The 17,385-nt window shown below is 35.5% G+C and overlaps 1 protein-coding gene across 1 annotated transcript in view; it reads left to right on the top strand.

Moving 5' to 3' along the window:
* The first annotated feature begins 496 nt into the window (after positions 1-496).
* LOC150098884 (proclotting enzyme-like) overlaps positions 497-17,385 on the top strand; it is a 53,687-nt gene continuing 36,798 nt past the window's right edge. The window contains exons 1-2 of the mRNA XM_090405607.1: positions 497-760; positions 13,138-13,221. Of these exons, the coding sequence (XP_090261733.1) occupies positions 13,143-13,221 (79 nt within the window). The 5' untranslated portion in view covers positions 497-760; positions 13,138-13,142. The remainder of the gene's footprint in view (positions 761-13,137; positions 13,222-17,385) is intronic.

The raw sequence follows: 17,385 nt of genomic DNA on the forward strand, positions 1-17,385 counted from the left end.
ATTGCCATGGAGAAAAAAAAAACGCAAATCACGGGAAATAACGTCCACATCAAGTTGTTAATGGCGGGAAAACAATACATCGTGAGAATAGGCCTTAAGATGGGACCAACAGAAAATGACGTAAATGGCAGGAAAACGTAAATTGCGGGGAACGTAAAAACGGGGTTTTACTGTATATATATTATATTATTTAACATTATTAACTCTATTTTTTTTTTTTGAGGTGATTCATTTTTCTTTCGGACTTCCAAAGCTTTTCTATTCAATATTGCAACAACTGGATTCATTAAAAAAATTAAAAAATTCGCACTTTCTTTGTCTGCAGTAAGAACGTTACATAACTGTAAGGCGAAATGGTCATTTTCCGTCCTCTCGTATATCACGACGCGTGCGTGTGACCTTGTTTACTATTGTTATGAGGCCGATGCCTTCGTTATAGCCGAGTGAGAAATCATTGGCGGAGATTTTTAGGTTGGTTGCAAGTTGGGGAGGGGAATGAAAGAAAGACAGTCAAAATGTGGGTTACCAAGACGACACGCTCACGAAGAAGTTTCGACCCAGTTTTATTAGTGTTCCTTTGCTCTTGGTGTGTAGATATACCATATATTCCTACTAACACTGATTTTGGCTATGTATATATGTATGTGTGTGCCCTGCAAGTGCAAATCGAATTAGTCCTAATGATATTTCTCAACTGTTTTTCATTACTCTTATATCTTCGACATCCAGTAATTTTTAAGGAAAGATTATTACTTTTTAAGTAAGTAAATATATGCTCATTAACTGTTTATTTATATATTCTTAAAGTACATTAAAAATCATGAACAATTCCAAATAGATCTGCAAATATTTTCTGTATACACAAATTTTGCGCTAAATTTGTGTGTGTAAGCCTATGAATTACGATATTGTTTCCAAGCGCCCTTGAAAAAATATTAGCTGGCAGTAACCCATACAAAATATGTTCACAAAAATACTACTAATTTTTCCACGAAACAGTTTATAATTGCTTCATAAACTTCATTATTTATCTTTTGGACTTGAATTCATAATATTGTAAAAACGTCTTTCGCTAGTATGATTAATATATGTACTTATCAAGAAATTATATTCTTGTATATATTATTTATATGTTCATGTTTTACCGAAGCATAAGCAAATTGTAAAAGTTTGCAGTGATTTAATTTCATGACTTCCTAGAAAACGCGATTTAACAGCCGAACTCAACTGCGCTAAGCACAATTAAAAAACGTAAGTTATGAGGTTACTTTACGTGCGAACTTGTGTTTGTTTACTCTATAGTAAAATATGAATGTAAACAAGAATATAATACCTCCTCATGAATAATGTATACTGAATTTATGAAGTTTATCTGTTTAAGGGTATGGATAAATTGTATTTTTAACAACTGCTATTAATTTATATTATAAAATAACATTTATTTATATTTAAATTATGTCAGCAATATTGCGCCTTTCAAGTCACTCGTCTGCTATTCTAATATCGTTTCATATGATAGCGTTAATAAAAGCTATTATTTAATCTTTCCTTAAATAATAATTTAGTTTAAAAGTAAAAATACTTACGTAAAAAAATTAGCTGGAATTACAGCGGTCTAAGCATTCCTCCTCAACTTTTTCGAAAATTAAGTGTCTATTGGGAATTCCATTGACCATTCTGATTGGATTGTGAATGGTATGTAAGTATGTTGTGAACTGTGTGTGGTCTTCCGCGATGAGTCTTCTGACTATGGCGATACCCGTTAATAATAATAATAAGCACAGTTAATAATAATATATATAATTTAATAGGCACTTCACATGCATGCATGCTACTAATAAACAACAGAATGCCAACAAAATATCAACTGTTTACTCACCGCCAGCCCTCCGAGGCGGCTCAAAGAAATTTAAAAAATGAAAAATAAACAAATAAAAAAAAACGTGGTTCTAAACATTTGAAAAATTGTACTTTTTATTTTTTTTTCTTAATCCCAAATAATGAAGCGAATCTATAAACTAAAACTCAACATCGGTAATGGTGATACTTATATATTTATTAATTTAAAGTAAATTAATGGTTGCACTTTTTTTTTACGAAAACTGAACTTTATTCAGAAAAAAAAAAAAAAAAAAAAGGAGCTTGGACGGTACTCTTTGGTATTACCAAATGAATACGATTTTAGATTTTAGGTCATGAAAAAAAAAAAGCTCATGTAGATAGACAATTGAGAATTTTATCAAAGCATTTTTTTCACTCAAAATCGAACAGCCTTCATTTGTTTGCCAATCGCCACCTCTCTATTTATGTGATAAGATATTATTACATAATTAACACATGAACATAATTTCTCCCCTATGACTTAAAAGATACCAAGGAACGACTTAACAAAATAATAACACAAATTACAAATTCATTCATTTTTAATTTAAATGAAGGCTGATCTTATAATTAATTAATAAAAATAATAGTCTTCTTTCGTTCAGGTATTAGATCTGATTTCCCGTTACAGTTATAACTGGCTTTCATGACTTCAGTTCTGATGAAATACGAGGCTAGCCACATCTCCATAGTCCACTCATAGATGCGTATGTTCTCAGACCGGTTTTCATTTGGAGCAGGGGAAAAACCCCAGAATAACCATTAGTTATAGGAGAAAGGAAGAGGGAGCGGAAAAAAAAAAAAAAAAAACCCTATCACCTCGACTGAAATTTATTGGAAAAATTCTAGATTATTCCTTTTTACAAACAGTATTTGCAACCAGCTCTTCCTATGCCAAGTGATGCAGGGGAAAAAACACTCGAATACGGAAGTGTCAGCCAATCAGTAATAATAATAAATTTAGGAAAAATACGAAAGTCATAGTAACTGAAATAATATTCGATTTTTTTTTTCTGCTACTAAATAAAAACGTCTGTTATGGTATTCATAACAAATGCTCGAGGACTATAGCCCTCGTATATTTGTTTTGAATATAACATCGATTAAACAAAAAATGAATTGTAACAAAATGCTACTAATCTTCAAATTATAGTTTTGTTCACACTTTAAAAGGGATAAGTGGTCTGGAAAATAACCCCTCCTTGCTCTATGTGATAAGAAAGACTATTTAAAACGATGTCACACCAAAAGTTCAGTAATGATAATGGACACTTTTTTTTTTTTTGACACTTTCAAGCCAGCGCGGAATTAAAAACCTAATGATTTTAGACCTTGAGTTAAACAGAGCAATTGAAGCATTAATATATCATTTTTTAATTTCATAGTATTCCGTTTTAAAATATTTTTATTTAGCTATTTTAACGTACGCTTGATACGATATTTTTATTGTTTGCATTGGCTGGTGCCAGACGTAATTATAATTATGAAAAGAAGGAAAGCGTTAAAATGAGTGACGGTGTAAGAAGCATAATTATTAAAAATTGGTCATCATCAAAAACGCAGACGTATAATATTCTTACTGAATATTCGTTTTCGTCCATGAAAAACCTAGCATCGGTATAACTTAGTGTTTCACTAATAATAAAACTGATAAAAAGTTTCACCATAGGTCAGGATTTAACTTATGACGCATTTAACTTGACCTGTGATGAATTTTGTTTTGAATTTGTCAGTTTTGTTGTATTTCGGTGTCTTTCAAGATTTTTTTTTTATTATTCCTTTAACAAACTGAACTTGAATATTTCATGTATATAATATTTGCAAAAGTAATACGACGTAAAATATATCCAAGTATACCAACGTTTTTTAACATTGTGTGCCAATTTTTTCGAAAATGTTTCTTAATTCTGTCAATGTCCTTTATATATATAACTCACCAAGCAATATAAAATAAATTTATTTTATAGTTTTTATATATGAGAGTGTGGAATACAGATGACTGGTGTTCAGTGACCCCAAAAGGTTACTAGAAATATACTGTTGAGTGGAGTGGCTGTTATGAAAATAAGGCGTCCCCCCCCCTAACCCCCAAAACAAGTAACTATTAAATCGATAAGCAAGTTATTTATGCATTTCACACGTAACCAGACAAGGTCAGTCACTCTGAATCAATCTGAATGTACGAAATTTTAGGCGTGTCGCTCGAATTATGAACTTCTATTTATTTATTATTTTATTATTATTATGATTATTTTACATTCAGTATGGATGAAACACAAAGAAATATATTTTGCGACAGCTTAGAATTGCTGGTTAGAATTATCGTTGGAACAACTGAATCTTGTGGTTCGTAAATGAGCTTCAAGTGTCACTTGCTATGTTCTTAAAAAAAGAAGAAAAAAAATTCTTTGACGGAATTTTAACCCGAGTCTTTCGAACTAAAGAGTGTCAGCCGTTCATGTAATACAGTTGTTCAAACAACGGGGTATAGTCAGCGGAGTGTACATAAAACTCCCCAGGTGTCCTTATGGACATAAAGCAGATAGGAGCTGAATAATTAAGTGATTTGCGTCAGCTTCAATTATGTTTTCGTAATTAGTATCAAATAAATATCCTCATATCAAATTTCTTCAAAATATAGCAACCTATTTAGTTTACGTAAGCCTTAATTCGGTTTACGAACAGGTATATAAACAAACATATAGACGAGTCCTTTGGTTGAAAAGCTCAGAGTTCGCATCCCGTCTATGAGGTCAGGAACCTTTATCAGTTCTTTTAAATCAAATGGTGAGTGAGCCAGTTCATAAGAAGTGGGGGATTTTTCTCCCGGAAACGCGAGTTTTTCGTCCCTCAGAATAAGCAAACTGGCCCAGTGAACACACAGATCTACAGGCATAAATACTTGTCCTCAGGGGATGCAGCAGAGGAGTGATCCCTAATTAGGGGACGCTACCGATCCAAAAGTACGGATGGATTCGAAGAAGAATAAGCTATTGATCTAGCTTACGATAATACGTAATTCTTATTCGTGTTCCTTACTTCACAACTTCCACTTTCCTGAAATCTTATCACAGTTCGTGTTTTGCGTTTGTATTATGCAGTAATGGTGAAGAATGAAAATTAAAATTATAAATAAGTTTTGAACAATAATAAAGAAAAGATAATCAACAGCTGAAGAAAATAAATAAACAGTTAAGACAAGAAAAGACTTTGGACAGGGAAAAGAAATTGTATATTATTAAGCGAAGGACTACTAAGAAAAAAAAATTTTTTTTTCAAACCAAAAGAACTGATGAAGAAAAAAATGCAGGCAAAAAGGTCTATGAAAAGCGGAATCATGATGTTAATACCGTTAAAAAAAAAAAAGGATATCAAGAACCAAAGATTAAAACATAAGATAAATGACAGCGCAAAGTATAAGAAAGAATTGACAAGAAATATTTTGCGTGATTGCCACAAGACTCATTTACGATATTATTGTTTTTCTGTCTTCGATAATTAAAAGATGAAAACAGGTAATTCCTACAATTGACAATTGACATTTATGACTTTAGGGGTGAAGCAAGATGCTTTTCATATTCCCCGCTATCTGTTGTGGTTACAGTGAAGGTAAAATTTATGAGCAGAATGCTCGCCCTGATTGGGCATGGAGATTATGCATCACTGAAGGAGGCCAATATAGCTTTTGGTCTTCTATATTTGAATATGTCCGTTGGATCGTATGCTGTAGCTTGTTGAACCAAATCGTTGGGATGTGTGGACGTCTTTAGGAAAAACTTGGTGGCTAAGGATCGTAGAAAAGAGAAAATATAAGGAATATTTGTGTCTCTGTGGAGTTGAATGTTTCTAACATACCACGGGGCGTTCAAAATCATTCTCAGGCACTTGTTCTGCACTCGCTGTATTTTGATAATGTTAGCATTAGCGGTGTGGCTCCAGGCCGGAGAGGCATAGGTGATTATAGGACGAATTGTCATCTGGTATAGTTGCAATTTGATTCTGTTGCTGAGCTTGCTATTTCTATTAATTAGCGGATAGATCTGTGCTATGGCTTTAGATGCCTTTGTGCATGCAGACTTGGTATGTTGATTGAAAGATAGCTTTTTGTCGAGAATCACACCCAGGTAATTTGTTTCTGACTGCCAGGGAATTTTAGTATTGAATAGTAACAAATCTCCTACAGGAGACATTGGCCTTTTTGAGAAAAGAACAGCTGAGCTTTTCTGGGGGTTGACTTCCAATCTCCACTTAGAGAACCAACCCTCCAGCTTTAGAATGTTTTCTTGAAGCTTTCTGGTAATGAAAAGGGGTCTGAGCGATCTGGTTAGTATTGCCCTATCATCCGCATATAGGGCCAAAATGGAAGTCATCGGATTGTGCGGAATGTCTGACGTATATAGAGAACAGCAATGGAGCCAGTAGAGATCCCTGCGGCACTCCAGCAGAGATGCGGCGCTGGGAGGATGCAGAACCGTTGATTTTTACTTGCATTGATCTGTTTTGAAGATATGAGTGGATTAAATGAACCATTTTAGGTGAGATGCCAGCTGAGATAAGCTTGTGCAGGAGTCCAAAATGCCAGATTTTGTCAAATGCTTTGGATAAGTCTAAGAAAACAGCGCCTGTGCACTGGCGCCAGTTGTAGCTGGTAGTGATGTATTCAACAATTCTGTGGATTTGCTGGGTAGTACTATGGTGTTGCCTAAAACCAAACTGTTCTTTTGGAAGGATGTTTAGGTTATTTACTGAGGTCTGAAGTCGTGAAAGGATGACCTTCTCTGCAACCTTACCCAGATTTGAGATGAGACTGATTGGACGATAATTTTGGGGTAGGTGAGAGTCTTTGCCTGGCTTATGTATGGGAATTACGTCAGCCAGTTTCCAGGTGGAAGGAAAATAGTGAAATCTTAAAATTGCATTTATTATACTGGTCAGGTACACTACTGCCCTCCGGGGCAGAAGTTTAATCACACGATTAGTAATGCCATCTGGTCCAGGAGCTTTTTTGTTCTTTAAATTTTTAATAATGTCATATATCTCAGCAGGTGATGTTGATACAATATGGTCAGTGCTGGTGATAGGAAGTTTGAGTGAGTGTCTGACCTTGCTGTGAATCTTATGTATGTGGACAAAGTCAAGGTTTCCATACAAAGGTCTGCATTGCCCTTCCAAGCTGTGCGCTATAACCTCTGCTTTGTCCACATCTGTGTGAGCAAGGCCCTGATCAGTTAATATTGGGGGAAGGGATCTGCCTTTGTTTTTGGTATTTTTCAGTAGTCCCCAGATAGAGTGATCACTAGGTGAAATGGAGGATAACTTTTCATCCCATAGATAGTCTCGATGAGCTTTCAGTACATCTCTTACTGCCCCATTTAGTCTGTTTAGATTTGTTTTATCTTGTGGTGCACACGTGTTACGGAATCTTTTTCGAGCTCTGTTTTTGTCTCTGATTAAGTTCATGATGTCTTCAGGCAAACGATCTGGTTTGTGGGCAGATTTGTAGGAGGAAGCTACCTTTATAGCACAATTAATTTGTTGTGTGAGATTTGTAACTGCAGTTTCTACTTCTTCTTTTGTGCGTATGTGAGGAACAGGTCCAATATAATCCTTGAGTGCTGCTGACAGTCTTTCCCATACAATGTAGGAATGAGAAGGAGGACACAGGAATTCCTGATTTCCCAGCTGTAATAGAATTGGATTGTGATCGGATGATTAATTCCTACAGGGATTTTACGGATTACTTTATGCTCTGTAATTGTGAGAACAATTGGGTGTGAATGCAAGCAACGTATTTTTGAATTCCATAATTATAATCTCACGTTTTGAGAATAGATGAGCGATACTCGCTTAGAATGTCAAAGTATTTCTTGATTCAGATATGGTAGCGTTATCTATAACACAAAACTATACCTTATCTCTTTTCACCCTGTATATAAAATGCGTTATTTCATGTATTCAGCTCCTAAATCTTCCATTCTTACAGAACTAATATGTGTGATCGTAACACAAGTTTGCCAATCAAACAGCCGGTTTTTTTTTTTTTTTTAAAGAGCTAATATAATCGTTTGTATAGAGCATAAACTTATAATATATGGTAATTTATTTCGTACGATGATTGGAGAGCTGTGAGCCCCCTTTACGGGGAGGTACGGCACCATTCATCCCCTCTCCCCTATTTTTTATCCCGGCTTGGGACTGGCATAGCTGACGAACCAAACGTTTGGCTGGAGGGACGGTCTTAAGTATTCCTGACTGTAATCCGTGTGTGTTCACTGGGCCAGTTTGGCTGTTCTGGGGGGGGGGGGGCGAAAAACCCGAATTTCCGGGCGAAAAAACCCCCTACCTCTATATGAGACCGACTAACTCACTTTTCATCGAAGGAGACCAGATAAAGGTTCCCTCACGTCACTGAGCGGAATCGAACCCAGGTCTTTCCGACCAAAGGGCTTTTGTCTATACCGACTAAGCTACGGCTCTAATATATGGTAAAGTTTTCACCGATGTGTTGTATGCGGCTAGCCAAATCCGGCTGGAATCCAAGAGTGCTTATTAAAAATCATTGCCATAGTTTTGAAGCGAGTATGTTATTTCTGACAGCTGGATGTATTTAGCAGATGGTTTGTATGCTTTTTAAAGAATGAAAACCTAGTTTTATTATTATTATTATCTACCTTCCACCAGAATGCTTAAGTTCATGTGGGATAACAACGACATCAGCTTCACGATTTACCCAAATTCATATTTATATTCTGAACAATACTCTAACTACTTCTACCAAATGCTCAGGGAAGGAAAATTGGAACATCTGGAGATGTTCAATAGCGCTAAATTGATAAAGATTATCGTCATTACAAAAAAGAATATCGACAGATTTTCGAGGGAAAAATAGTTGCATTAGAGATCAGTTCCGGCTAAGGAATTCAGACAAAGACGAATTTCCTATTTTAGACGAAGGAAGAAAAGCATAATAAATAACCTTGGAGATGATGGTTACATGATAGTCAGTGCTAGAAATGGAGTGACGTATTCAGCAACCCGAAACCATTTTATTTATTTATTTTATTTCTCTATTGTACTTTTCTTCAGAAGCTGTTTCTAAAATGTATAATGCACTGAATTTGAAACAAGTTTCTCCTCTGGGGGTGATGGATGTATCCGTTAAACTATTGGAGAATCTTCGATTTCTACAGCAGAGGCTGGTATTGAGGCGGAAGCTTCGACAAAACAAATCCGCCAGAGAACATGAAATTTAGACTATAATACACCCATCCATTAGCTTAGTTGCTTTGAAGTATGCTTAACAAACAACTAAAAAAATGAAGAGCTGAAAAAGCCAGCGGATTTGAAAAATTACGATAACTGTTGAAGTTATGAACATCTGTAAACTTTAAAGGCAAAATAACACACACACACACACACACACACACACACACACGTGTGTGTGTGTGTGTGTGTGTGTGTGTGTGTGTGTGTGTGTGTGTGTGTGTGTGTGTTTTGAGTCTCCGGGGAAGGTGTTCTCCGGCACGGCCCGCTGAGGGGTTCTTGCCGGTGAATTATTTTCCTCGGAATTTGAGCGGTTCTGCTCAGTGGTCGGGGAGCCCGTCACTGAGTGGAACCAACGCTGTTTAAGCGCCTCCGTAGCGCAATTGGAAGAACGACGGTACATTGCGCCCTTCGATTGGAATAGGCCTAAGTTCGATTCTCGTCGCGACGGGAGGAATCTTTATCTGGTCGATTTCAATTCGAAGGTGAGTTAGCCGATCTCATACGGAGGTAGCAGGGTTTTTTCTCCCGGAAACTCGGGTTTTTCATCCCACATACATACAAATCGGCCCTTCAGAACACACGCAATTTACAGACAAAAATTACTAGTTGTGGTGGTGTTGGAGGTGGGCGGTAGATGGCGTTGATGGAGATGATTCGTAGTAGCGGTTAGGTGTAGAGACAGTTGCAGATGTCCTCCCGCGATGAGTCTTCGGACTCCTTGGAGGTATCAGGAATAATAATAATAATAATAATAATAATAATAATAATAATAATAATAATAATAATAATAATAATAATAATATATTTAAAGCCGACATCATTTAAAGAACTCCTATGACATTTCATATCTGATATTAATTCTTGTATCTGAAACAAAACCATAAAAATTGTGCTAAGAGTTTGCCCCGAAAATATATTCTGCTAATCAGAATATCCGGATTGAAATATAAGATAAAAAAAAAAGATAGCACAAAAGAGATGTCTTTTGTGCTCAAGTTAGTCCACGTCGAAAAAGGAGTGGGAGACGGTAAGCAATTTCGCCTACAGAAGCACCTAGAAACCTCATTCTTTGAAAGGAGCACCTCCTATAATCGTTTCATTTGGCATTTTGCACAACATCAGTAGGAATTACTTGAAATAAAAGTAAATTAAAAAAAAAAAGTCGCTTAATATAATGATGAGTCAATACGTATTAAATGCTATCTATAATTTGAATCTTATATCTCGAAAACTGACACATATCCTGTGGCAATCTCCTCTTAATAGAATTTTTATTGAAAATGCAAAACAGGATTCTCATTAAATACTTTATATCCTATTCATGTAATCTAAAAGAAGAGAATCTAAAATGCAAAGGCGCAGGCAGTTGGTTATTACGCGGAACTCCACAGTATTTCAAATTAGTTCGTTTCGGTTTTGTTTTTTATTCATTTTTGTTATTTTCGTATTTAAAATATTCTGTTATTTAGTATTTTCAAAAAATTATTTATTTTTATTTTTGTGTTATTTATTTATTTATTGTTATTTATTTATTTTGAGAAGCTGCTGGTTTTATTTTATTAAATTCACACTATTGAATATAACAGTATAATACGCATATTCGGAAAATAGTTTAGTAAAAAAAAAACTCTGCTTGCAGGGCTCTGACGCATCTAGATTTGAAATTAACGATCTAGAGTTGACATTTCTGACCTTGTCAGCGTATATATAAAGTTGAATATAAGTATTGAACTAAATCGTCTTTACTAGTGACCCAGAAAAAATACCTGTTATGAGTTTATTTGATTACTCATCCGGGTGAAGAAGAGAGAGATTGAGAGAGAGAGAGAGAGAGAAGAGAGAAGATTAAGGAGTGAGGGAGGGGGATTCCTTTCCCTGGGATCGTTGTGGTGGCACAAGAGACAGATACAGTCTTTTTTTTTTTTAATTGCAATTAATTCTGTTTTAACAATGGCGAACCAGCAATTTTTATGAATGCAGGAAAAAGTCCTACGTTTCCAGCACAGTATTTATTTATTTATTTTATTGTTATTTTTTAAACGTAAATGTTCTTAACCTGTTGACGTCAACACTACAGTCGACTGTAGCTATGCAAACATGGTATTCGTAGTTTTGTTTAATGCTGGTCGTATCGAATACCATAATAATATGCCGTAACTGATAATATAACTAAATAATACGCATAATTAACAGAAAACACACTCGCCTAGAGGCGAGTGTGTTATGTCTGGTAGCGAAGTGTCCTCCCGCAATGAGTCCTTGGACTTCCTGGAGGTGTCACGTAATAATAATAATAATAATAATTATTATTATTATTATTATTGTTATTATTATTCATATCTTAGTTGCATTAGTAAATTCTTAAACAATCACAACCAACCACTGAAGTTGTAGCAACAACGCATGCACTGGAGCGCATGCGTTGTTGCTACAACTTCAGTGGTTTCCCCATCGCATTCGCCCGGTTTTAGCAACAAAGCATGCGCTAGAGCGCATGCGTTCTTGCTAAAACTGGGCGAATGCTATTGGAAACTCGAGTTCTTGCTTACTGTTGTCGTTTTCTCTTAGCTAAATGAATCAAATCCATCGAAATCTTGATTCAGCCAAACGCGATGTCTATTCAACGATTAAATACATTGCTTAATCATAGTAATCTCGTATCCATATAAAAGAAAGTTGCAATCTGTAGATAAATTATGTGGTTGACCTATGATAAAAAAAGTTTGACATCCTAAAACCATTTAAGTGTTTGTCTTGGGCAACAAATATGTGAACTATTAAGGAACATGCTAAGAGTGTAAATAAGTTTAAGGTTCAATATGATAGATTTGTTGTTGGCATAGATCTTTTATGGAGATTTGCTGTCATAATCAATTGCTATATAAACTTTTCCCTCGATGAGTCTTTGATTCCAAAAGATTTGTAACAGCAGCAACAACAATAACAATAATAATTTCAAAGAGATTTAGAAAGAAACTTTTTTGATTCGACGAGAAAAAAAAAATTCCTAAGTTTTCAAATAAGGCTAAGCCCGGTCTTACTATAGGAGCTTGAGTATTTTATTTCTTCCACTAACTGAACTCACTTCCCATTCCTAAACATACACATTTGGCAGATATATGAACAAGGAACAGTCCTGCTGTTCCATTAACATTCATTATGGACTCTCTCATTTGGGTCCGTGAGAAAAAACACAACGATCAGTGCTGTACTTTTAATGGTATTTACAGACTGAATATTGCTTAGGCTGTGGTCCGCGAATACTCGACTGAAATACCAGAAACAATCATTTATTTTCGGTATACTTATTTGAAAACAGCGTCTTTTAATATATCAAAACGTAATACATAAAATTTCTGCAATCACTGTGGTTTAAATCTTTCCAGTGACTATGCAAGAGTAATTTTTTTTTGTTTGTTTTTCACGGACGAAGTTTCCAAAAAAAGGACTTTGTTTTTGTTTTAAAATGTGACACTAAATACTTTCCGCTTCTGATTAACCACCTGGTTAAAAAGATCAGGTTAAGAATTCGACGGCAGCGTCTCCAAGGCGTTTATATAGACATGGCGGTCAAAACAAAACTTTGGGGGTTTAGTTGCTGGTTATTTTCCCCACAGAGCGAGCATAAACGTTCGCTCTAGTGAGACCTTTCTGTAGAACTCTGGCCAACCTTTTTTCCCTTTTTTGGAACGATAAAATTTCAACAGTATAATCTTCATTAGTCATTCTTCCCTCCCCGCTTTGGCACAGAAAGTAAATGTGAAAAATTAATAAGATGACACCTCAAGAGATAGCCCCTATTTTCTGCCGTAAAGTAATGAAACACTTGTAGAATAGTACACCTCTCCTACCTGATATAATTTTTCATGATTTTGTGAATTATACGCAAAATCAAGAAATTAATATTGAAATGAATATAAAATTAAATAAATGTTAATCATTTAATTAAGCCAGTAACTATTTTATACTTACTCTTTTTTATATTTATAGGGATAATGGATGTTAAGATCATTGTGGTTCTTCTCATTATTACCATTTATGTACAAGCTCAACGATTTCGACCAAGGCAAAAATGTATGTAGATCTAACTCAGTATTAAACATATTTGTTTATTATTATCAATGTATCTCATATTTCAATTTAAACTGCTTTGCAAACTCGTACAGCAACTGAGATAATTGTCCTTTCTGTGAAAAACTATTTCTTCAAAGAAGAAATAGAATTTTTTTTTTTTTTCGCAAAAACTTAATTTCCTCCATGCTCACGGAACGTTTCTTTCAAGTTATATTAGGAAGTAAAATGTCCCGTCAACGAAAACTTAATAATTATCTTCGACAAGGGTCAGTATTGGCGCCCCTACTTTATAATCTATACACATACAACTTGCTTGCCACCATCTCACAAGTTCTGTTATGCTGATGACACTGTAATTGCCATTCGACACAAAAACATGAGTCAGACTGAAGACGTACTTACAAAAGATCTGAAAACAATAGGTGAATATTACAAAAAAAAATGGAGGCTCTAGCTCAATCCAGACAAAACAGAAGTATCAAGCTTTCACCTTAATAATCGCATGGCAGATGTCTTTGCATAACTGCTTTGAAGGCTGCTTACTACGACACAATAAGTTTCCGAAATACTTGGGCGTGACCTTGGACCGCACGCTCTCTTATAAGCAGCATAAACGTTTCTGCTAAGTTAAGAACACCTAAAAACATAATACAAAAACTAATAGGCACGACACGGGGGGGGGGGGAGCAACAGCCGATAATATGTTGCCGAATATTGTTCATCAGTGTGGCTAAATAGCACACATGTTAAACTTGTTGATAACGAACTAAATAATACAATGAGACTGACTTCAACGCCCGCACATTGGCTTCCGGCTCTTAGCAACATTGTTCCACCAAGTCTGTGCAGAACTAAAGTTCTCTTACAGGAATATATGAAAATCTTGGAGAACACAGCCCCCTACCAATACACTTAGGTCTCCCAGACTTAAGTGTACAACACCTGAGGTCGAGAAATCCACTCTAAAACAAGCCCAACAACTACTACAATCTAACTTCGACTTGAAGCAAAAGTGGCAAGAACAATGAAAGAGCCAGACAGATGATATTACAAATTTTTTTCTCAACAAATTACAAGAAAGTTTTGATGCTGGCTCAAACCTTCCACAAAAATCCTGGACTCAGCTTAACAGAATACGAACTGATCATGGTGTATGTGCGGACATGCTTTTTAAATGGGGTAAACGACTATCCCACATTGTGACCTGTGGAGCTCAAAGACAAACCGTGGACCATATTGTGACCCAATGTTATCTTAGAGCATATTCAGGAGACAAATCGAACTTTTTAAGTGTTACTCCCGAAGCTATGAACTATTTGACTAATATGGATATAACCTTTTAATTTTATTGGTTTTCAAAATGATAGTGAACTGTACTGCATGTTTTATTTATGCCATCGAATAAATAAATGAATAAATCTCCAAAGAAATTACCTTCCCTATCCTGTTAAAAATAGCTTGCTAAAATCAACAGTGGATGGTATCAGTACTTCTGGCTATTCTTTTTGTTCACCCCCCCCCCCTCAATCTCAGGACTCCCTCAATGTCAATAAAAAATTCTTGAAACTCTTATCAGGTTCAAAATTATCACATGCGAACTTTAGATATCTATTAAGTACTTTTTTTCTTTGAAATTATGTTAAACAATTTAAATAATTCTGTTAAATCAGCATCTTTGTTTTTTGGTCTTTCCTCGAAAAGTTTTGTTCCGAGGGGGAGTAAGAGGAAGCTCCCTCTGGAAGCTAATATAGAAATAGTGTTTTTTCATATTCTCTTCAATATCTCTGTGGCGTGAACTTTCCACGTATACCGAATTCTAGAAAAGGCACATGCATAGTCATCGATGCCAATACTTAAGAATATTATCGATTTCTTTGAGCTTATTTACATATTCTTATAAAAAGGCCAAGCGTAGATTAACCTGAATGAATTCCGCTCCCTCCTTTTGCATCTGTGAATATTACAGGTGTTATTATTTGTAGCGATTAAATTATTAAATTAAAAAAATTAAATGATCTTTCTTTCCAATGTTTTCTCTATAATGTAAAATCAAACTGAAACGTGAGTTTGCATTAACAAAGCCATACTTGCTTCCATAGAGATTCATTTTCTCATCATTAAGTTTCGCATAAACAAGTAGTACTACGTTTAAAAATTAGAATTAAATAAAAACGCGTGGTTGAAGCTTATTCCAAGACTTATATTATGAAAATATATTGCAAAATGTTAAAAACATTTTATCAGAAAAATTTTAACTCCAAAATGCCCGTTTTTCGCCCGAGTTAAAATTATTCCATGTAATTAAGGTGAATAAGTATAATATAAGAATTCGAGTGGATTTACGATATAGAATATACTGAATTTATTATACGCAAAGGCGTGATTCTGTTGAATAAACATTAATTAATTAAAGTGGTAACTTCTTTGTAAAATATAGTTTAAACCAACTATTAAAAAAAAAAAAACATACCACGAAAACAAAGAGAAAGCTATATTCAGACTGCTTTAAACACATGGATCGGAGATCTAGGAGGACCGAAAACTAATCTAAGGTAGTATGGTGACGTAAGCAGAATGGAAGATGAGTCTTTATCAATGCAGGTTATTAGAAATCAGCAGTAATGAATAATGGAAATAAATAATTCATAGTCAATAACAATTTGCTTGATCCCTCCATCATGATTTTCATTACTATGAGTGACAGCCGTTACCTTGCTTATTGGAGAACTGAAATGGCATAAAATTACGTTGAATCAATCTACAGAAGAGTTCGTGGATTCTTTGTACGTCATGAATATGAAAAGTGAACGGAGAATTGGAATGAAATTTAGTTCTGAAGTGCTACAGAAACGAAATGATACAAAAGGCGTTATGCAAATGAGACGCTGAACCGGTCTGACGTCTTCAGGTGGTATTCGCAATTTCGAGACGAAAGGGAGTCGATAGAATATGACGAGAGAAGTGGCCGTCCCATATCGACTTATATTCAGGAAAATATTGCTTCTGAATTGAAGAACAATCGTCGAATCACATCACGGATGATAGCGGAGGCTTCAAACATCCCTAAGAGCGTCGTTCTTCGAGTTCTGAGTGAAGATTTCGGAAAGAGGGAGCCGTGGACGTGTTTTGTATCACATGCCTTGACATTTCAGCAAAGAGAAGATCGAGTCACATGTTATCAGGACATTATCGCAATGGCGGATGCAGACGAAAATTTATTTGACAAAATCATTACGGGAGACGAGAGTTGGTGTTTCGCCTACGATCCCGAAACAAAGCGACAGAGTTCTGAATGGGTTGATGAGATATCTTCCAGACCGAAGAAACCGAGATTCCAAAAGTCACGCATCAAAACCATGTTGATATTTTTTTGTTTGTTTGTTTTTTGTTTCTGACTCTCAAGGCGTGGCGCACAAAGAATTCGTACCGGAGGATAGAACTGTGGATGCGGAATTTTATAAAGTTATTATCATCTGAAACACATTCAACATGTTCGTCGCTCCGCATTCCGGACGCGAGATTTTTGACAACAAACGGTTTTTTTTTTTTTTTTTTTTCACATTTGACGTCCGTAGACGCCATATGGTCACTGCCACACCTCACATGGTTTTGGCAATGATGTCTTCTGCTAGAAGAAGTGGTAGGGTCGCAGATCCCCTTTCCACAAAGTTTGTAGGACAATCACAAACATTCAAACAGTGAGGGGTTCGAATCCATGCCCACGGCGGGATTCGAACCCTTCACTTCCCATACTCACCACTTTTATACCCTCCGGACTATTTTCTGTTCACCAAGTTGAAAATGAAGATGAAAGGTCACCAATTTGCGGATGTCCTACTTATCCAAAAAAACTGTAACTGATGAATTAAAGACAATCGAACAAGCGAAAATTTCTAGGGCTCTCCAAAAAAATTGTACTGTATGCCAACGAATCGTATTTCGAATAACAAATATGTTTTTATCTTTTTCTCGTGTGCTTTGGATTTTTTATAATTTTTGTCCTAAAACTTGGGGATCGCACTGTGTGAGTGTATACAGTCCTTTTGACTTTCAAAGGTTTAAAAATATAGAAGATTAATAATAACAAAACCTATAGTAAACAGTGCTACGTTTGGACGTAGCACCTGTCACGGGAAGTTGATTCTTTCATGCAAACCAGATGAA

This window comes from Typopeltis vanoorti, chromosome 15 (genome assembly GCF_054136105.1).
Source record: "Typopeltis vanoorti isolate ZY-2024b chromosome 15, IOZ_Tvanoo_1.0, whole genome shotgun sequence".
Classification (NCBI taxonomy): Eukaryota; Metazoa; Arthropoda; class Arachnida; order Uropygi; family Thelyphonidae; genus Typopeltis; species Typopeltis vanoorti.